The sequence below is a fragment of the Excalfactoria chinensis genome, chromosome 5 (genome assembly GCF_039878825.1).
Source record: "Excalfactoria chinensis isolate bCotChi1 chromosome 5, bCotChi1.hap2, whole genome shotgun sequence".
NCBI lineage: Eukaryota > Metazoa > Chordata > Aves > Galliformes > Phasianidae > Excalfactoria > Excalfactoria chinensis.
In genome coordinates, this window is record NC_092829.1 from 34,116,643 (window position 1) to 34,137,107 (window position 20,465).

At 56.1% G+C, this 20,465-nt stretch overlaps 3 protein-coding genes across 4 annotated transcripts in view; 2 read left to right on the top strand and 1 right to left on the bottom strand.

The window, feature by feature from the left end:
• CRY2 (cryptochrome circadian regulator 2) overlaps positions 1–2,454 on the top strand; it is a 44,604-nt gene extending 42,150 nt beyond the window's left edge. For both annotated transcript variants that reach the window (XM_072339129.1, XM_072339128.1), the window contains exon 12: positions 355–2,454. The gene's annotated coding sequence lies outside the window, so the exon portion shown is untranslated. The remainder of the gene's footprint in view (positions 1–354) is intronic.
• Positions 2,455–5,333: 2,879 nt separating this feature from the next.
• Positions 5,334–20,222, top strand: MAPK8IP1 (mitogen-activated protein kinase 8 interacting protein 1). Its single transcript, XM_072339131.1, is given in 14 exon segments — positions 5,334–5,363; positions 5,365–5,417; positions 9,865–9,973; positions 12,198–12,431; positions 13,445–13,555; positions 14,165–14,246; positions 14,444–15,319; positions 15,699–15,774; positions 16,152–16,324; positions 16,546–16,655; positions 16,774–16,893; positions 17,487–17,557; positions 17,783–17,881; positions 18,270–20,222. Coding segments are annotated over 14 exon segments (2,217 nt in total). The 3' UTR covers positions 18,343–20,222.
• Positions 19,631–20,202, bottom strand: FREY1 (Frey regulator of sperm-oocyte fusion 1). Its single transcript, XM_072339132.1, has 3 exons — positions 20,105–20,202; positions 19,859–19,926; positions 19,631–19,764 (listed from the first exon to the last, which is right to left on the bottom strand). Exons 1-3 carry the CDS (start codon positions 20,200–20,202, stop codon positions 19,631–19,633), a joined length of 300 nt encoding a protein of 99 aa, XP_072195233.1.
• Positions 20,223–20,465: the final 243 nt, after the last annotated feature.

Here is a 20,465-nt window from a genome sequence, read left to right on the forward strand (position 1 = left end):
GAGAGGTGGTTCCTGATTGTAACTGCATAGCCCCGTGATTTGGCAGTGGTCTGCCTTCTAGTTGCTTTGCTTTTGCTCAACAAGCTGTTAACTCAGTAGTCCAGCAGAGAGCAGTACCCTATTTCTAGAACAAACACAGAGCACAGGAATGTTTGGGTTTGAGCTAGTGAGGGCTTTTTCCCCTTCCTGAAGGGCTTTGCAGGCAGGTTTGCATGTGTCGTGAGGACACAGGCTGGAGGAGGGGAAGGTTTTCTGCCTGAAACGCTCCATATCCCAGGAGGGAAAGAGCTGATCACATCTGCTTTTTGGTATGAGGGGAACTTAAACACTTTATTTTGCGTTTTTTTCCTGCAGCCGTCCACAAACAGCTTGCAAGTGAAGAGTGAAGGTGCGGAAGAGGAGGAGGAACTGCTGCCTGTGCAGGACTGGAACGTGATCTGCGACAGAAAATCGGGGGCCTCGTAAAATATGAAATTCCAATCGCCGCCACAAGGGGGCGCCGTGTAGTGCGTACGTGGGGGTGTCGGGCTTTCTGATCTCCAAAGAGCCAAATATGTCTCTTCTCAGCCGTGCCCTAAATCTGCCCGCGACAAGGAGGGCAGGAGCTTTCTTTCAGCTTGTTCACTCTCAAGTGTTTCTGTCTTTTCTGACAATGGATCAATGCATGTGACTTGCTGCATTGATAGAGAGAGCAGCATCTGCACACGTCAGCAATAGTGAATATCCTTTCTCATCGTTAGTACTAGGCAACCAGGTGCGGTAACTTCAGTTCACATTGTAGTTGGAATTGAGAAGGAAGCTGCTGGAATATCCAAAGTACCCGTCCTAGAGAAAACAGGGAACGCACTGTATTTGTTTTGTTAAGCTAGACTGGTTGGGATAGAAATGCTTCCTGAGTAAATCCAGTGATGCACATGTCAGATGAAGAAGAAATGAAGGATAATGTAGTATAGGAACAAAGAGACGCCAACTGTCTACACACTTAAAAGGCATTTAAAACTTTCCCTGCAGAAGAATCTTGCTGCTGCCAGGTAAGCCGCAGTGCTGTTGCCTGCAATGGGCAGTTTCAGAGCAGAGCGTGCCACGGAGGGAAAGGATTTGAGAGAAGGGGAAATTCTCTGGAGAATAAGGCCGTGCTTTGATGTGATTAAAGCAGTCTCTCCAAAGCTTTCTGATCCACATAATGTGGGAGCTGTACCTGCTGGGGAGAACAGCCTGGGGCTCAACGCTTTGCCACATTTCCTTCCTGAGTGAGAGCTCTCTCAAATGGAATCATAGAATCACCAAGGTTGGAAAAGACCTAAAAGATCATCCAGTCCAACCGTTCACCTATTACTAATAGCTCCCACTAAGCCATGTCCCTCAACACAGCATCCAGTCTTTCCTTGGAGTAACCAGTATGTAGTGAGTAGCCTGTGGAGTGCCTCGTACTGATAGAGGATGGTAGCTCCTTGAAGCAAATCTTCCTTGGGCTCAAGTGTGTTGTCAGTTCTGCATGGATGTTTGTTCTTTCCTGTATTGACATCTGTGTTTTTTTGAGTTTCTACACAGTATTGTCCCTGTATCTCGTACTCTGTGCGCTGCTCTGAGTTCCTATTCACATTCATGCTGGTGCAGTATAGTCTGGCAGGACAACCATGTAGCTTTCCTGCCTCTTAACCATGCACTTTTTAGCCTGGTCCTGCTACAGAATGTCATTTCAGCGCAGTGCTGGCTGAGTGCCCCTGCTTGCCTGCACACCTGAGAGGAAAAGGGATGGTGGTAGTGCAGAAGAGCCTCTGTTCTGACAGTTGTTAAGAGGGATCACACCAAGTAGTCAATCCCGTGCAGTGGGCTGCTTCTGGCACTGTTCTCATTTGCTGTCCAAAACCTTTCATCCCCCACCCTGTCATAAATAGAGCAGGGCTATACATGAGCTTATGCACCTGAAAGCTTGGGGAGCTTAGTCCTTGTGACCCACTCTGACTGGGATCATCAGAGTCAGTTTTGGAGCCCAGGGCAATGGGGGCTGCAAGCAGAAATTGACTCAAATGTATCTGGGGAACCTGAAGTGGAGGAGGAAGCGAAGTGGTGGAACCAGCCCAGTAACCTTTCCTTCCAAGTAATCTCCCTGGGACGTTGGCCTGTTGGGTAGGCTGTCCAAGTAAACGAGTCACTTTTCCAGCTCTTTCTTCGAAGCTACTGATCAGAGTCTCCCTAACCCAGTAATCAGCAGGTTTTGTCTCCTTCTCTCTTACCCAGACTTGCTCCCACTGTGGGCAGGAAGGTATAAGGGAAAGGTGACCTTCCCCGCCCCATCTTCTGCTGCAGAGGGAAGAAGGGGGAAAAACATGCACTTTGTATACTTAGACTACAGAAATAGCGAATTCTGTCATTTGGAGAGTTTTGTGCTTAGGAAATGGTCTGTAAATATGACTTTTTATATATGTGTATATATAAATGTCTTTAACCTTCTCTATGCTGTCATCTAAGTTATTTCATTTGTGAAGTGGTGTTATTTTTGCTGGATCCATAGGGATAAAGAGTGCAAAATCTCCCAAGTGATCCATCATGCTCTTCCTTAACCATCAAAACGATCAAGGTGTGTAAAACTGGGATGAAGAAGCAGAATAGGGGATGATTGTTCTCTGTTTCCTGTAGTGTTTGGGTTTGGGCATATTTAGTTAAGTTACCAGATGGTAGATCCAGCACAGCTGCTGCTTCCTTACATAGATGTGTTTGTGGGTGCTGAGCTTGACCATGCTAAAAAAACTAAATTGCTCACTGGTTGACAGATAAAGGAAAAACATCAATAGCTATTAATGAAGATACCATCTTTGTTTCTAGAAAGAGCAAAGGGTTGCTGGAAGCTGTGATAACAAAGGAAGCATCGTGAAATGCGTGTCAATAAGGAGATTTTCATTTCATGGGATAATTTCATGGCTACGGGGTCTGACTCAATACAGGCATCCCAAAGAGGGATTTTGTTTTCTGGCACTGAAAAAGGACTCGGGGGTACAGTATTTTCTTAGTAACCAGCACAACTGAGCAATTTGTTGGGAAAGCCTGACAAGAAAAAGACCAGTTTTGAAGACGGGCTCTTAGCAAAGAGGTGCTGGAGACGAGAGGCTGCGTGTGGCCTGCGAGGCAGGCAGTGTGTGCAATGCATTGGTGACCTGAGAGAGGTGTGGTCAAGGTGCTCGCTATTGCTCAGCTGTTCTCAGTAAGGGACTCGTGGGCTTGGGAAGTACACTGCAATGCTTCAAGTTGCCGACGTAACAAAAAATGCTCTGAAGCGACAGCCTGTGCCTTAGAAGATAAGAGCAAACTTGGTGCATCTGTCTCTGCGTAGAGTGTGATAATGCAAATTAAACCTGGGGAGGTCAGTTTTGAGGTTTCGCTGTGCTGCCACAATATCTGTTCTCCTTGACAAAGGAATCGCAGTGACATGGTTGAAGATGGAAAGTGGAGAACTGAGGATTTCTAGCAGAGTAAGTGATTTCTTCTTGTACCAAAGGTTGGGGAAATTCCCTTCTCCTGTGTCTCCTCAAAGGAGGAGCTGGAGTGGCTTTGGGAGCAGCTGGATGAAAGGTTTGGGTGCAGAAATTGTGCCCGGGTGTGAAGGGCTGGGAGCTGGGGCTGTGGCTAATGGGGCAGAGAGGAAACTGGAGCGTGACTGTACCTGGGGGCAGAGGGAGCAGCTTGGGTTAGAGCAGCTGGTTCCATTGGGGCGAGGAGTGGAAAAACCCTTCCTCAGGCTTAATTTAAGGCTGAATTGCTCTGAATTGAACCCGGTGGTCAGACAGGCAATTTGAAAGGGTGAGACAATGGATGCCTTGTGAGCAGAGACACTGGCTGCAGCAGTTACGTAGTCTCCGATTTGCAGGATATATACGTGCACACACATTGCTGGGGGAGCACAGAGGCTTTTATGTGGTGCCTGGGGAAATTCAAGATGTAACTCAATCAACTGTTTCTACCAAGCCCCTTATTAACAGCACTCTGACATCTTAGCTGCAAAGCTTGTGGTACAAAATGAGCTGACAGCCCTTCTCACGTTGGGCAGGTTGTTGTGACTGTTGTCCAGGAGTTAGGTGCAATCCTTTGCTGCAAACGTGAGGAGTTCTGCATTTTCCTGACAGCAGGAGTATGGTGCTGGGCAGTGCAGCCCTGCTCCTTGGCACAGATGGGTGCAGGTCTGCTGGGAAGCCAGCAGGTCCCAGCAGCAGCTAGGGAAGTAGTGCCGGGTGCTAGCAGGAAGCAAGGCATGCAGGGCAGTAGCAGCAGGTCACTAATAACCTTCCTCTTCCAGACCCTACCTGCCGTGATTGGTATCCCCATGCCAACACAGGATCAGCTGGAGAGGGGCTTCCAGAGGTCCTGTGTAGCAACCAAGGGTCATGCAGTGTGGTTGGATGCAGAGAGCAGTGGAAGAGACAAAAGGCTGAAGCAGATCTACTAGCTAGGGATGCCTGGCCCCCCAGGGTACCACAGTCACCCAGTGGGTGGGTGCTGGTGTCCACGTTGGCTGGGAGTTACATCAGTTCTGAGTCTGTCTGGCAGGAGGCCTAGGCTCCCATCTGAGAGCAGGACTGTGTGCCTGGAGGGCTCTGCTTGCTCTTCTCTGGCAGAGCAGCTGATGGCCTGGGTCTTGGCCAAGCAGCAATACCATCACCTCAAAGGCAGTCAGCTCTGCAGTTTGAGACACATGGATGGACCCAGTGTCTCTAAGGCAGTGTCACCTGCCACCAACTGGTGTTGTGCACCGCTACCCTCAAGGCTTCCTGAGCCAGCCCACAGTGTGTGGCAGGAGAGACCAGAGGGAGAGAAATGCTGGGGAAAAGGCAGAAGGAGGTAATGTTCACCCATGTAAGATGCTCCCTGGGCCACAGCTGGATGCAAGAATGGATCTGCCTTGTCCAGGGAGGTACAGGCCCGTGAGGGGTGTGAGAGTGCAGTGAGATCTGATCTGTAGACTCCAGGCATTCCCCTGCTGCAGGCTGAGGCCAAGGGAGGCTGGCACAGAAGGGATGCTCTAGGAGGGCAGGGGTGACTGGGTGCCCTTCCTCTTGAGAGTGGCCCTGCACGTCCCTCACCCTGAGCCCCCAGCACTCACAAGCTATTGGGGCTCTTGGATACTGCTTCCAGCTGTGGGCACAGCTGGGTGCGTGTGTCGGGAGGGGTCACACCTGCCCGGCAGCTTGGGGGGCCGCGGGAGGAGCCCCCCGGCAGCAGGTACGTCCCTCCTCGGCGGCCCCGCCAGCATCCCCTCCCTCCGTCCTCCATCCTCCCTCCCTGCTCCTTCCCCCGCCGCCCGCCCTCCCTCCCTCCGCCTGCATGGAGAGAGCCACGGAATGGCGGAGCGAGAGAAAGGAGCCGCATCCCCCGCCCGCCTCCTCCCCCTTCTTGGGGCTGCACCTCGCCTCGCCCCCCCAATTTCAGGTACCGGTCGCTTCCCCCGGGACCCCTGCAGGGCTGTCCGAGCCGCAGCGCCCCGGGGCTCTGCTCCCCGTCTACAGCAGCCCCCTTTCCCACCCCACCCCCCCAGCCCCGCGCTGCCACTGCGGGCCCCCACCTCCTGCAGCTCCTGCATCCGCTCTGTGCAGCCCTTTGACACCCCTAGACCCCTAGCCCACCCCCTCGTGTTTCTTCACTCCCCCCCCCCCCACCGCCATGCATTGCTGAACCCCGCCTGATCCATCATCCCCTACAATACTGTTTCAGCACTCCCATACATTGCTTCATTCCCCCACTTTTCCCGTGCCAGCTCCGTATACCTGCCCCCATTTCCCATTCATCCTCCTGCTTTCGGCCCCCACACCTCCTTTGTCACCCCCCCCCCCCTCCACCCCCTATTCTCCTCACCTGTCTCTCCACTTCTCCCCAGCACCAAGCTCCATCTCTTTCTCCACCCCCAGGAAAGCCTTTTTCTAGCCTTTTCCTAGACCAACCACCCCCCCCCCCCCCCCCCCCCCCCCCCCGTGAAGGAAGCAGCAGCCCCATGCGAGCAGGGGTGAGTGTGCCAGGACACATCCTCACCGCTCCATCCATCCATCTGGGATGTGGGGGCAGCTGCCCCTGTGACGCCCCGTGCAGCCTTTCGCGGGGACTTCGGACTGCATGGGCCGGGCCAGGCACGGCCGGAGGTGCCGACCCACAGGACCGGGGGGGTCGGGCCTGCTGGTGCTTCCTGCTAACGGCTGTGGGATAGGATGCATTCGGTGGGTAAGGGAGCATGGTGGGCAAGTGAGCCTTGCTTGCCACCCTGGGCAGACCAGGTGCTTCTGGGGCCATAACATCTTCAGCCATTGCTCTCCGCTTGGCTCCAGCACACTGGGGTACCGAGGTGGTGTTTCTCGTGTGATCGTGGTCGGCACTGGGTGGTTACCTGGTGACATGTTGGAGGTGGGAATGAATAGAAGCTTCACACCTGGGGCTGCAGCTGGGATCCAGCTGCGGTGATTCTTAGCCCGCCAACCCTGCAGATCTATAGATTGGTGGCTGGATGCTGTCGAGCTGTGTCGGGTTCTGTCCATTTCCCTCAGCCCTCTGCCCCCAGGTCCCCTTACTGGGCGCTCCAGTGGCTGCCTGTGATTGCAGCACTGCCTGCCCGAGCCGCTGGGCGCTGCTGCAACATGGCTGGGAGAGCTGCACGCCCAGCAGCTGCATGCTGCGTGGGGAACGGCTGCTGCCGGGCTAGGAAGGGGACGGGGGCTGATGAGGATGCCGGGCTGGCCCCGTGTGCAGCACCATCCCCAGGGATTCTGCTCACCTAAGGGCACTGCCTCGTGCGGGAGGTGACATGGTGACTTGAATAGCAAGAGGATGTGGTGAGCAGGTGATGGCACTGAGGCTGGCAGGGCCCTGCAGGCCACAGGACTGATGGCTTTGGTGTCGGCTCTTTTGGGGTGGTGGATAGTGAGGGGAGAGCTGCAGGCACAGGGCCTTCGGAGGCAGCTGCTTACTGCTGCAATGGCGTTTTAGGAGGCAGAAACAAAAGCAGTTGTCTCTCCCATCCTCCACATCATCCTCCAAAAGCCTCGTGCTCAGGGTTGTGTCCAGATGGGAAGGTGATACAGCCAGGGCTGCCCCACTGCACCTGTGTCTGAGGGGCCTGCGTGGGGGCGATGGACTGGGTGCTGAGATGATGGGCTGATTGTCCTGACAGTGCTGTGGTGAGTGATGAGGTGAAGGGCTGTGTGCTGGGGCAATGACAGACTGACTGTGTGTTGAGGTGATGTGCTGGGTGTCAAAATGGGTGACCCTGATTTCTGTGATGAGATATCAAAGGTTGGTCTGGATCTGAGGGACCTTGGCAGCTGGGCTCGCTGGGCCCCCTCCGTGTTGTGCTGCCCTGACCAAGTGCCAGCACCAAGCCCACACTCCGCTGAGCCTGGCCCCATCTCCTTACCCTATTTTTCCATCTCTTGCCCACCCCACGGCCCCTCCTGCTCCCCAGCTCATCCACTGGCTCCCTCCCGCAACAGGCTGCTCACAGAAGACGCTGTGGGCGTGCACAGCTCCTCCTCCTCCTGCCTGGAGCCTGCTGTACAGCAAGCCAGCTGGAGCTGAGAGGCAAACTGGAGAGCTGAGTACCTCGAGGGCAGCAGCCAGGGGGGTGATACGGTAAATGCCCCCTCCCCATGAGGGGAGCACTCTCCCCGTTGTTGCTGCAGTTGCAGCCATGCTCCTCCTGCAGCCATGACTACTCGAGCACTCCCCATTTTTGGGTGGTAGAGCAGGGGGTGCCATCCTTGTCACAGGCGTTTGAAAGCAGATGGAACGCACCTTCAGGAGAACCTTTGTGGGCACAGTTCCCTGTCAGACCTGTTCAGGGTTTTGTGGGCTGTGATAGAGCTGATGTGAGTGAGAGCTGCTTTGCCTTGCTGGTGTTTTCAGCCTCTTTCAGGGGCAGGAGAGAAAGGCAGGGGTGTTCCCATGGAGGGCAACAAAAGAGAATCTTCATCACCTTCCTTAGGAAGTCCTGGAGCATCTCTGTGAGATGAGGGAAGGGTGAAGTAACACAGAGACTGTTGTTTTCTTTAACTCCATTGAGCCAGGAAGATTTGAACAGAGCAAATGTGGAAGATGGAGTCCAAGGTGCCACTATCTGCAAGCTGAGAGACACCAAATTCAGCACAGCTAGTAAAACCCATCAGCAGCACTGAACTGGGAGGCCTGGCAAGGACCAACTTTGCCCAACTTGGTGCAGCAAGGGCAGGGGAAGGAGTGGGTAGAAGGGGCACCAGCACTGGGTAACCAGATGCCCGCTGCGGGTGTGGGGACTGGCCGCTGGAGTGCTCCCAGGAGCCGGGCTGGCTGGCTGGCAGGCGGAGGCAGTCAGCATCCCTAGCAGAGAGCAGGGACTTGGCATCAGCTCAGCTGGGGAGGTTATTTTTTGTGTTTTTTTTTCTCCCCTCCAGGACAGCTGATTCCATCTATTTTTAATGAGCTTGCCCAGGTTGCGCAGTGAGGAGACAGAGCAGCGCCAGCAGCCATAGACAGCGCTGGGGCAGCGGGCACCTGGAGCTCGTTCTCTCCTCGCCACGGGTTGGGGGCTGCCTCGGGGTGGGAGCCTGCCCCCCAGGGAAGGAGCCTCCTCAATGCAGCTGCCCCCGAGCATGGAGTCGAGCACGGAGGAGGAGAGCTGGCTGGAAGACCACTGGGAGAAATGGTAGGGGACCGGCAGGCCTGGGGTGAGGGCTGTCCCCAGGGCTGTGCATGAGAACAAGGGGCAGCCCCTCATTTGTGGGTGCATCGCCTTCTGCCCCAAGCAGTGCCATTGGGCAGCAGCAGACTCAGCACTGGGTGCAGCTCAAAATTCTCCTGGCTGCCTGGGAGCTGTGGGCGAGGGAATGTGCAGAGTTTGTCAGCGGGGCAGGAGGAGGGAGCTGCAGCACACAGCGTGGGGACAGAAGGGCTGAGCGTGGGGTCTCTCCCGTCTGTGGGTGCAGGTGGGGACGGCGCTGGCTGCCCACGCAGCATCTCCCCATACCTAAGGCAGGGCTGTGCCCTGTACTGGGACCCGTGGTGGGCAGAGGTAATGAGCGGATGGTAATGACACCAGCGACCCATGTAACAGGAGAAGAAATCGATTTGTGCATTGAAGACTGTGCTGAGAGCCTCCTGCTCTGCGTCTCTGCAGGCAGCAGCAGTGGGGGATGTGGGACCCTCCTAGCAGAGCCCCTCTGTATTTCCTGGGGACACCTCCATTCCTTGCAGCCCTGCAGGGGAGGTGCCATGGCTGGCAGAGGACTCTTTGGCTGGGCTCTTGTGTTTTCCTCTCTGGAACAAGCATGAGGAGCATTGCGGTAGTACGATGTTAGAAATGTTTTAATGCACAGGAGCCAGGAGCTCCCTGGGGATGTGAGTGAGCACGTGAGGAGCAAGGCAGTCAGCACATTTACAGCCGCTAAAAGGAAACCTCTGCAAACTTTCCAAAGGGACATGAAGAGTGTGTGAGGCCATAAGGGAGCATCCAGGGGCTCACTGGGGTGCTGAGGAGCACCAATGGCTGCAGGGATGCTACAGATGCCGTGGAGAGGGAGTACGGCACAGAGGGAGCTCATTGCTCTCTGTATTAGGGAGCACCTTGTCTGGGGCAGCAGCTCTTGAGCCTACTTGTGAGGATCCACTCTCTGCTCATTCTACAGCCAGCGGGTAGGTGTGTGTAAAGGCTGCAGGTCTCAATGCAATCTCATGTCCTGGGGTGTCCACCTTCCAGCTGTGCCCTGCCATCTTCTAGCTCTCCTCTCAGAAGCATCCCTTTTCCTGGTCCTTCTTCCCTGTAAAGATCCAGAGAACCCCTCCCAGGGGGTTTGGTGCTGCTCCCTGCCTGCATCCTGACCCCCATGTGCCATGTATGACAGCAGTCTCCGCTCCCCCCAGGCTCACCCACGACATCAGCCTCGAGGAATTTGAGGATGAAGACCTCTCTGAGATCACCGATGAGTGTGGCATCAGCCTACACTGCAAGGACAGCCTGGCTGCCCGGGTAAGTGCATGCGCTGGGGCGTGGATGAGATGGGGTTCTGTGCTGTGCTTGTGAGTTTCATGCTGGTAGTGAGCAGGGAGGTGTGGTGAGACCCATTCTTGGGGAAGCACTGGTGGGCTCCTGCAGCCTCTCATATGGGACCTCCCTGGGGCAGGGAGAGGAGAACTCTATGATCTGCCACATCTGTTAGGGGTTGCACCCTTCCCTGGAATGAGCGTAAGAAAAATGTGCCGTGTTGCCTATGTACAACAGAATCCTTCCATTGGTGGGGTTTGTTGAGGAGTTTCTGTGTCTTTGTACTGTGAAGCAGAGATTTGTGCCATGACGTGGGTGGCTGTGGCACCGGCACTGAGTCCTGCACCTTGCCCAGCACCCACTGTAGGACACCCTGGGTCTGCTAGTTGCATGGACACAGTGAGATGATCCTAAACACAGGAGCGGAGCCTACACGCTCAGGAAACAGCTGCTAAAAATACATACAAATGGCATACATGGGATGTGAAGGATTGCCTGAGGAGCAGAACTGAAAGCAGTGGCAGTGAGAGGGCTCTTCAGTCTGAAACATGGGTGGGGAGAGTCAGAGAGCTGGAGAGGATGGGTCTCACGAGATGAGAGCCTGATGTAGGTGGCTGCTGGAAGTGCCCATGCCTGGGGGAGTGTTTTGGATGGGTCTAGCTCTATGTGCTGTGCAGAGCCTGGGAAACCAGGAATAACCCTGGCAAGGGAACGCTGGCTGCATCCAGTAGGGATGGGCCTCTGCTAAGGGCAGGAGCTAACCCGAAACCTCAGTGAGAGGTCCCCAAGGAAAGGGCAGATGCCATAATTCCCCTGCCAACAAGGAAGGAGCTGGAGCAGGCAGCTGCTGGATGTGGATGGGCAGGCAGAGAGGCCCAGCAGAGCAAAATACCCTCTCAGAAGACAGTGCCTCAACAGAGGATTTGGGGTGGGTTTTTTTTAGGTTGTTGGTGTTTTGTTTTGTTGTTTAATGCTGGTAAAACAACGATGACTTCATCATGGGCTATTTTAGCAGATCTCCAGAAATAGTGGCTCCGACACACAGCCTGCAAGGCGCGGCTGGCTCATCCGAGGCAGGGTGCAGCGAGGCAGGTTGTGAAGCACAAGTGCAAGGTCTTGGCTTCGGGTTTGGCCTTGTTCTGTTTGTCTTGAAGTGCAGGGCACCTTACCTCTGCTTGCTGCAAGGCAGGATAGCAGGCTGCGCATCGCTAGGGTTCGTTGTGCTCTTTGTGTTCTGAGAGCTGCTGAAACTGTTTGATGCGGCAACCAAACGTGGAAAAAACAAAGTGAAATAACCTTTTTGGGAATGTCAAGACGAGTGCCCTAGGGCAAAGAGCTGGGATATGCCTGTATTAAATCCTCATGCTCTGGGCCTGTGCTGGATGCACAAAAAGTCTTGAACCAGCCGCGGGAAGAACAAATCCCTTTGGTTTTACAGCAGAGTAAGGCTCCTGGAAGTGCCAGGCTTCTCCCTGCCACCATCCCTGCCTCAGTGCAACCTGCACCAGCTGCAGCTGCCTGACCCGGAGGCTGATGGCAGCAGTGTGGTGGCTCCGTGCCAGCCACCCGGTTGCTCTGGGATCCCACTGCATGGAGCAGAGCCAGGCTGAGACGCAGTAGCACAGCGGCTGCTTGCACCCTTAGGGTGCTTTTAAACAGCATCCTCTGCCTCTCCTTTCCAGCACCTTTAGTGTGAGGTTTTTCCTGTGGAGAGAAACAAGTGGTGTTCACCCATGCCCAGGACCACAGCACAGCATCTTTTGCTACAGCCCACTAACACGGACCAACAGTGGTTGTAGTTTCCTTTTAGCTATTGAATCCTGAACGTAGCACTGCTCCTACAGCTTATGTTGCTCAAACTGTTTTGCTGTTCTGCGTCCTTCTGGGACTTTCCTTCTCTGAGTTTTCGCAGTGATTCGGGATCATGCTAGCAGCCTGGGATGGCTGGCAGCAGCTGCCTCACAGCCGCCCACCTTAGCTAGGTATCACGGAGCCAGCCGGGAATCCCCCCCCTCCCCCTTTTTCTATGCCTCTGTTTCCTTGTTAAAGCTCGCAGTGTCCGACAAGAGGCGCATCGGTGGGGAGGGCTTGGAGGGGGAGAGTGCGGGGAGCGGCGGGGAGCATCCCTGCGCCTTTAAAAGGCTGCGACAGGCCGCCTGGTCCCGTCCCGTCCCGCCCCGCCTGCTGACCGCGCCGCTGATCCCGGCAGGGCCGCGTGAGCCGGGCGGGCGGCGCGGCGCGGGCGGCGGGCGGCGGGGAGGGAGGCCGACTGCAGGCCGAGATGCTGCAGCTCGACCTCATCGACGCCGCGGGGGACGCGCCGGCTGAGGAGCAGACGGCGCCCGAGCCCCTGCAAAAGGAGCCGCCGCCCGCCAGCACCGACAGCTACCGGCCCAAGCGCCCCACCACGCTCAACCTCTTCCCGCAGGTGCCTCGCAGCCAGGTGAGCGCCGGCCCGGGGGGATCTCGCGGGGGCTTCTGTCGGGGACGGGTGCGTGGTCGGGGACGTGGAGAGATGCTGGGGGGAGATGCGCTCGTTCCCTGCTGAGCCGAGCCCCCCGAGCGTGGGGAGGCTCAAGGGTGGGCTGTGCCCGCCCCGGGCCCGTAGGGCCAGGGTAAGGCGGCGGGGAGCGGGGAAGGGACCTTAGTGGGGACGGGGAGCTAATGAAGCGTGGCATCCTGAACGCGTGAATGAGCCATCCGTCCCAGCGCCGCGTCCCAGATCAGGGGCTGGCAGCGCCGCAGCCGCAGCCTGGGACGGGCCGGTGACGCAGCCCTGTGCGTGCGCTCGGCTCTGGGACTGGGGCCCTTCTCCTGGGCGGCTGCACCCGGCAAGGGGGGCATCAGTGTCAGCGCCCCGTGCAAAATCGCAGCGACAATCGCATTATCCGAAATGGTGGTCAGGAGGATGGGGGTTTGTCTTGCTCACTCTTGGGGCTTGCAGGAGGTTTTGGATGGGGCGTTTTCCCGGATGCAGTAGTGGGGCTGTCCCCAGGAGGGTTACACTGGAATGCCATGCACGCTGACCCTCTGAGCTGGAGTCCCTTTGCCCCATCTCTCTTGCAAACCTTGCAGACCTGCGCAAGGTGTGCTGCACACAGGGCTATTTTTGCCTTCCTCCCGCCTTCAGCAGCGGCTTCTCTTGCCAAGTAGGAGGATTTTCACGGCAGTGACGTGCAGCTGAGGGGCTTGAAGCTAGAGGCAGGTGTCCCTGCGGGTGACAGATGGGGCGTAGTCGGAGCTAGGTGTCACCAGCCTGGAACCTACAGCTGATGCCAGCTCTGCCTGAGGCCATGGGTGGGAGGAGGAGGAGGGCACAGAGCCAGGACAATGGCTGCGGGGCAGCTGCCACTGGGGACAAAGGCAGCAGGGATGGGGAGGTGGGGGGTGGAGGGGGAGCCTGCTGGAGCATAATGGACAAGGGGACAGCAGGCAGCCTTGTCCCACCCTGCGCAGGGACCCCGAGGAGCCGGTGGCACGTGGGAGCCACATCCAGCTGGGGGGACGGGGACGGCAAAGGCCCCCCCCGGGCAGCTGGTCCCAACCAGCGTCCAGACCTGCGGAGAGGTATTTCTGGGGTGTGTGGGTTGTGTAGATGGTGGGCTGGGGAGGGGAGATGATGGTGCCCTTGCAGGGGATGGTGGAGACTGTGGGACCACACTGGGATCCATGGGCGTGGTCTGTGCGGAGGACTTTGGGGACAGGAGCTTTCCCACACAGGTCTGATAAAGCTGGCAGCAGGAACAGAGTCCCTGTGCTCCAGGACAGGACAGGGAATCCTATAGATCTTAGTGGGCTTTAAGGCAGAGGGTTGCTTTGTATTGATAGGGAGAGAAGGGCAGCTCCTGTGCTGCTTTCGATGGCTGCAGCAGAAAACCCCAAGAATCCCAAGCTTGGTGCTTGAGCAAAAACTAGCAGCATAGAAAATGCGGCTGCTGCAGAGGGACAAAGACTTGTGCTGCCCCCAGAACCATCTGCAAAGTCTGGGAGCAAAACGTGCACTGGCTGCACTTGAGGATGGTCACAGCGACCCTGAGGAAGTGCTTGGGTGGTCTCAGGCATTGCCCAGGGACCGTGATGGCTCTGGCTTCTGCACATCTCTGTGGGGCAGGCAGGGACAGGCGCCACGTGCTGTTTACTGCTGGAGTGACAAGGCGGCTTTGTTCTCCTTCCCAGGACACCCTGAATAACAACTCTCTGGGGAAAAAGCACAGTTGGCAAGAGCGGGTGTCCCGGTCATCGTCCCCTCTGAAGACGGGTGAGTTGTGGGGCTGGTGGCCGAGAGCAGCCCCTTGCACTCTTTGGTGGCTCCTAGTAGTCAATCCTTGGCCCTGGGCTTGGGGCAAGCCTTGCTGAAGCAGAGGGTTGGGAAACTGTCTCCAATGGGCATGTGTCCAGCTTGAGTCTGGGGCATCCCTATCAGTGGGAACGCAAATACTGCTCTTCTCCTCACAGGTGAGCAGACCCCTCCCCATGACCACGTTTGCCTGAGTGATGAGGTCAATCACCAAAACAGCACAACCTCCACCAAAGACCGGGGCACATCCACGGAGAGCCCATGCTGGCGCACAGCAGCCACCCAGATGGCTCCTGCCTGCATTGCCTCATCCCGGCCCCCCGAGAAGCACCAGGCTGCCAGCCGACCCCCACCCCACGGTGCCAGCGTGGTGGTGGTGACGTCGAGGGCCCCCGAGGCCCACCGGGACCGCATCCGCTACCAGACGGACGTGAGGCTGGAGGCCACCGAGGAGATCTACCTGACACCTGTGCAGAAGAACTCAGACCCGCTGGAGACCGAAAAGCCGTTCCTGTCACAGTCCAGTGAGAACCGTATGTCTATCAGCTCTGACATCGACACTTCCAGCTACTCAGCCCTGGCTGGGAAAACCAACCCCTCCATCAGTGAGGAGGATGAGGTGCTGGACTACATGTCCTCCCCTGACAAGACGAGCCTGCCCCGGGCCTCCTGCGGTGGTGGGAGCAGTGGCTACCGGCCAGGCCATGGCCTTCAGAGAGCATCCGTGAGCTCGGACACCAGTGCCCTCTCCTACGACTCGGTCAAGTACACGCTGGTGGTGGATGAGAACGTGCAGCTGGAGCTGGTCAGCCTCAAGCAGTGCTACTCGGGCTACAGTGATGAGAGTGACTCGGCTACTGTCTACGACAACTGCGTCTCCTCACCCTACGAGTCAGCCATCGGCGAGGAGTATGAGGAGGATGCGCTGAAGCGCGACTCGGTCTGCCTTTCTGAGGACTCCACCCCTGAGGCAGACATTCACTTCTCCAAGAAGTTCCTCAACGTCTTCATGAGTGGCCGGGCGCGTTCCTCCAGTGAGTGCTGGGCAGGGAGAGGATGTGGGCTGAGGGCTGCATCCTCTGGAAACCTTGCTTGGCCCTGGTACCCGCCTGCCCAGCCCAGTGAGCCCTGCAGGGCCTCCAATGAGATGGAGAAGCTCCAGTGGGCACTGGTTCCACAGCCTGTGACCTCTTCCCTTGTGGTTGGGGAGGGGTGGGCTGGAAAAGCCCTGTGAGCTGCAGGCAAAGATAGCTGGAGTCATCAAGCTGTTGTTTGGGTTTTTTTTTGACTAGTGTGAGTTATGGCCAAGACAGCACAACCTGAGCCAAGGCTGTGGGGCGTGAGCTGAGGGTCTTGTCCTTCCCTATGTGTGGTGCTGACCACCAAAGCTTCCCCCTCTACCTTCCTTCCCAGGTGCCGAGTCCTTCGGGTTGTTCTCCTGCATGATCAATGGTGAGGAGCAGGAACAGACCCACCGCGCTGTCTTCAGGTGAGTGCAGGGCACAAGCAGTGTCCTCCGGTCCCACCCAAACCATGGAGCTTCCAGCATGGGAAGCCTGTAAGCTGAACCACAGTCCTTAGGCTGGTAACAGGCCCAGCAAGAGCCAGGCATTGGCTGGGCAACATCTTAAGGGTTGAGAGACCTCCCAGGGCACCCAGGACCACAGGGAGCCACGTGGGGGATACTGTCTCCTTTTGAGCCTAAACCTACTCAGGTCTCTATTTAGTGCATCAGATCATAACTCCTTCCACCTGCTCCCCAGCTGTGCTGGCCACAGGCCTCACGCTGCCCTTGGCTAAGTGATGTGTTGGTGAGCATGCCTCTAGAGCTGCCAACCAGCACAGTGCTAGTGACTCCCTGCCCAGGTTTGTGCCTCGCCATGCGGATGAGCTGGAGCTGGAGGTGGACGACCCTTTGCTGGTGGAGGTGCAGGCAGAAGATTATTGGTACGAGGCCTACAACATGCGGACAGGGGACCGGGGCATTTTTCCTGCCTACTATGCTATTGAAGTCACCAAGGACCCAGACCATATAGCAGGTACCAAGCCTCCATACTGCTTATGTCCCTGATCTCCTACCCAACTCCTCACCACATAACGGGGTGGAAAGAGGACACTAGACAAGGAATGTCGTGGCCATGGGCAGCTCCAGCCAGTAGTGGTCAGAGCTTGAACCCATTGCTGGGTGGTGGACGGTGCAGGTTTGGGAGCATGGAGATGGCCAACAGAGGTGATCCTTGCCATGTGCTCTGTCTTCTAGCTCTGGCCAAGAACAACGACTGGGTGGACCAGTTTCGGGTGAAGTTCCTTGGCTCGGTGCAGGTTCCCTATCACAAGGGCAATGACGTACTGTGCGCGGCCATGCAGAAGGTAGTGTCCCACTGTGGGCTAAGCCTGCCTGGGAACAGGGAGGAGATGGGAAAGGGTGAGCCATCTTTGCATGATGTCTATGAGTGCCAGGGATTTATGTCTCTGTCTCCTACCCCAGATTGCCACCACACGCCGCCTCACTGTGCACTTTAACCCACCCTCCAGCTGTGTTTTGGAGATCAGCGTGCGTGGGGTCAAGATAGCTGTGAAAGCCGATGACTCCAAGGAGCACAGCAAGGTAGTGCCTTGCTCACCTCATCCCTTCTACTGTTGCTGCTCTGAGCTGCTGGTGCCCCCAAGCATGTTCACATAGAAATGTCTCCATCCCGTGTGCTCTTTGTTCCATGAGAAACACCATACAAAGGGTTATGGGCCCACCATTGGGGTCCCTGAAGCCTAGTGAGATGCCAGCATTGGGCTATACGGCAGACTGGTGCCCTCACAGATGCCAGGCATGTTGCTGTGCTAGGATGATGTGAACTGAGCTGCACCTCTAATCCATCAGCTGTTCCTAAACCTTTCTGCTACTATTTTGAGTGGTGTCCTCCAGATCTTCCCTATAATCTCTTTAGCTGGGCATTGCGAGCTGCTGATTAGTGGTCTCCATAAGTAGCCTAGCAGAGCGCAGCAAGATGCTGGGCAGAGGCAAGTGAAGCCTTCCCAGCGAGCCTTTTGGAAACCTCCCTTGTGGGTGGGGTGCAAGAGCGTGGCCATGGGTACTATTGTGGAGAGCTGGGCTCAGCTTGAGCTTTATTTCCAAAGCTGGAGTCCAGCTGTCCCACAGGACTGCTAAGGAAGAAAGCTTTGACTGTTCTTTTATCTGTCCCCCAGGTAAATAAGTGTAGCCATTTTTTCCAACTGAAGAACATTTCCTTTTGTGGATACCATCCAAAGAACAACAAGTGAGTAGCACAAAGTGTGGGGCAGCTATCACTGCTTTCCCACCCCCAGCATCCTCACCTCACAGCTTCGTGTGAGGAGCAGCCTTCGGGTGGGAATCACATTCCTGATATGGGCCTGAGCACGGGAAGTGGTCATTGCTGGGGGTTGATCCCCAAACCCCTTTGCCAAGGTATTTATTCCTGTTTGTCTGCCAGTCTGGTCTCACTTGCTCTGTTCACCCTCAGATATTTTGGGTTCATCACCAAGCACCCTGCTGACCACAGATTTGCCTGCCATGTCTTCGTCTCAGAGGAGTCCACGAAGCCACTGGCAGAGTCTGTAGGGTAAGTCCTGGGGTGGGAAGAAGGTGCTCCCTACAGAGGGACAGGAGGAAAAAGAATCTGGCACCTCTTCCCTACAGTGAGAGGCTCAGGGATAGAGCCAGAGCTGACACTGCTATAGGCAGCATATTCCTGACGGTGCTGGAATGAGTCCCAGTGCAAAGCTTTGCAGGCAGATGGCTGAAACCCAGGGGATGTGTGGAAGCTCAGAGCTGAGATGGAGGCCTTGTTCCAGCAGCACCTCTGGGCACTAATGCATGAGGCTCCCAGAGCTGGATCAGGGTTCGATCTGAAAGCTGGATAGGGGGCAAGGGTGAGAAGGGGAGCAAAACGGGCTGCGTAAATGCCAGGGGGAGGGTGCAGCTGAGCTTTGCTTCATGCTGTGTTTCAGGAGGGCTTTTCAGCAATTCTACAAGGAGTATGTGGAGTACACGTGCCCCACGGAAGACATCTACCTGGAGTAGGGGCTGGCATGGGCACCTGCTGCACAGCCAGGGCTGCAGTCTCACCCCTTCCACGTCATGCATGGACAAGAGCTGCTCTGAGATTGGAGGAGGAGAAGCAGGCCCAGGGAACAGCTCCCAGGGCCCTGTGCTGCCTCTTTTCATGGCTCCCCTTCCTCAGGCTGGGGGGGTAGGGAGGGGGGAGGGCTGGACAAATCGTGTTTATTGTACAAAATACTTAGTTTATTCTATTTGAGAAGTGCCCACTGGCTGCCCAGCCTGTGAGTGCTGGAGGGGTTGGCATTCTCCAGCCCTTCCCCGCTGCAGGCTGGGGTGAAAACGTCTCCTTGCTGTGACATGGCTCAGCTTCCCGTCACATCCCTCAGGGGTGACTTCTAATGCAGTGGCAGAGTCAGACTCTTGCAGGATGAAGACGCAGAAGCTACAGCCAACAAGAACTATATGATGTCTCTTGCCAGAGCAGAGACCATCACTTCCCTGCCTGGCCCCGGGGACAAGGTTGCTGGGCAGGAAGGACAGAGCCCAGCATCTCCGAGTGCCAGAGAAAGGATGAATGAGCTGAGATAGCTCACCTCTGCCTCTGCCCCCATCCCTCCTCTCTTTTATCTGTGCCCTGGCAAGAGAGAGATTCCCTCCTACCTCTCTGCAGTGACCACACCATGGGGAGGGAAGCGTTTCTCTGTCCTTGTTCCCCTCTATCCCCTCCAGCTGCAGGTGGCAGAGGCAGGACAGGGCTGAGCCACCCCACTGCAGTGGTTCTCAGCCCTTTGCAGACTGGGGTGCCTGCCAGAGACGGAGCAGGGAAGGGCTAAAGCCTGCAGGGAGCCGTAAGCAGCTCCAGGGCGGTACAAAAGCTCTCCCGGTCCCTGCAGCCAGCGGTCTCTGTGCTTCAGCTGGATCTGCTGTGATGGCAACAACTATTAAATATGATGGTTCATGGAGCAGGGCTGCAGTGCTGTTTGTGCAGGGTGGGTTTGGGCTCTGGTTTGTTCCTTCACTTGAGGAGCCCAAAAGGAGCTGAAGTTTCCCAGGTGTGCAAACCTTGGCGGTCAGAGACTACTTTAAGATCTTGGTATAATGTAATTCTTGCTTTTCCATTTACAGATCCAGCAGGATCTGGCCATAGCTTCCCTGTATTTGTCATTAGGCTGTTGAAGACCACAATAATATCCCTTCCCAGACTTTTCTTTTTCAGGCTGAGCAACCCCAGCTCCTCTTCCTATTTAATAGTGTGGCTGGAGCGGCCTTGTTCCTACACCCCAGACCTACCTGAGTGCCCTGCTGTCTCTCACAGCTGGGCATCATAGTAGTACTCCAAATCAAGCTCATCACGTTTGGTTTTGCCAGCCCTGTGCAGTACTGCTAGCTGCTTCCGGGGTGCTGTGGTCCTGAAGTGAGGCTGTTTTGGTTTAATGCCATAATCTGTGGGTAGACAGTGGGATGAGGACTGGGAAGCTGTCTATGTCATCACTGGAGGAATGAGTGCATAGGAGGGAGTTCAAGGGAAGAGCTGTACCATCCACCAAGCCAAAGTGCTGCTGTGGGAGCTCCAGGGGGGCAGAAAAGTCCTCAGGGACAGAATAGCTGCAGAAGAAAACCAGAGGTGGGAGTGAGCCCAAAGCTCTCTGGAACTTGGCCACATCAGCGCTACAAGCCCAAGCCTGATCCAGGAGCACTGCAGTTACAGAAGGAGCATCCAACTCCTGTGGCATCACTGCAGGTACTGGGGCAGGGAAGAGGTGGGGAAGAGAAGCGTCATCACCTTTGGTGCAGGGGCAGAGGGAGCACAGCCTCCAGCAGCAGAGCAAGCAGCAAGAACCAGCACTGCATTCTGAGCTCTGGCGTCCACCACTGTCCCATTCTGCTGCGAGGTCACAGAGGAATCACCTGGGTAACCCAAGAACTTTCCATCTTCTGAACTTAAAATCATAGAATGGTTTGGGTTGGAATAGATGCTAAAGATCATCTAGTTCCATTCTCCCCTGTTACAAGCAGGGAAACCTCTCTCTAGACTAGATTGCTCACAGCCTCATCTAGCCAGGCCTTGAACGCTTCCAGGGACAGGGCATTCATAATCTAACTGGGCAACCTGTTCCAGTGTCTCACCATCCTCACAGTAAAGA

What these genes read in the sequence shown, in the direction of transcription:
- FREY1 (XM_072339132.1), bottom strand. Translation starts at nt 20,202, where the DNA reads ATGGGACAGTGGTGGACGCCAGAGCTCAGAATGCAGTGCTGGTTCTTG. An exon ending in CCTCTGCCCCTGCACCAAAG is followed by an intron (nt 19,927 to 20,104) that starts GTGATGACGCTT and finishes TTTCTTCTGCAG; the next exon opens with CTATTCTGTCCCTGAGGACT. An exon ending in GCACTTTGGCTTGGTGGATG is followed by an intron (nt 19,765 to 19,858) that starts GTACAGCTCTTC and finishes GTCTACCCACAG; the next exon opens with ATTATGGCATTAAACCAAAA.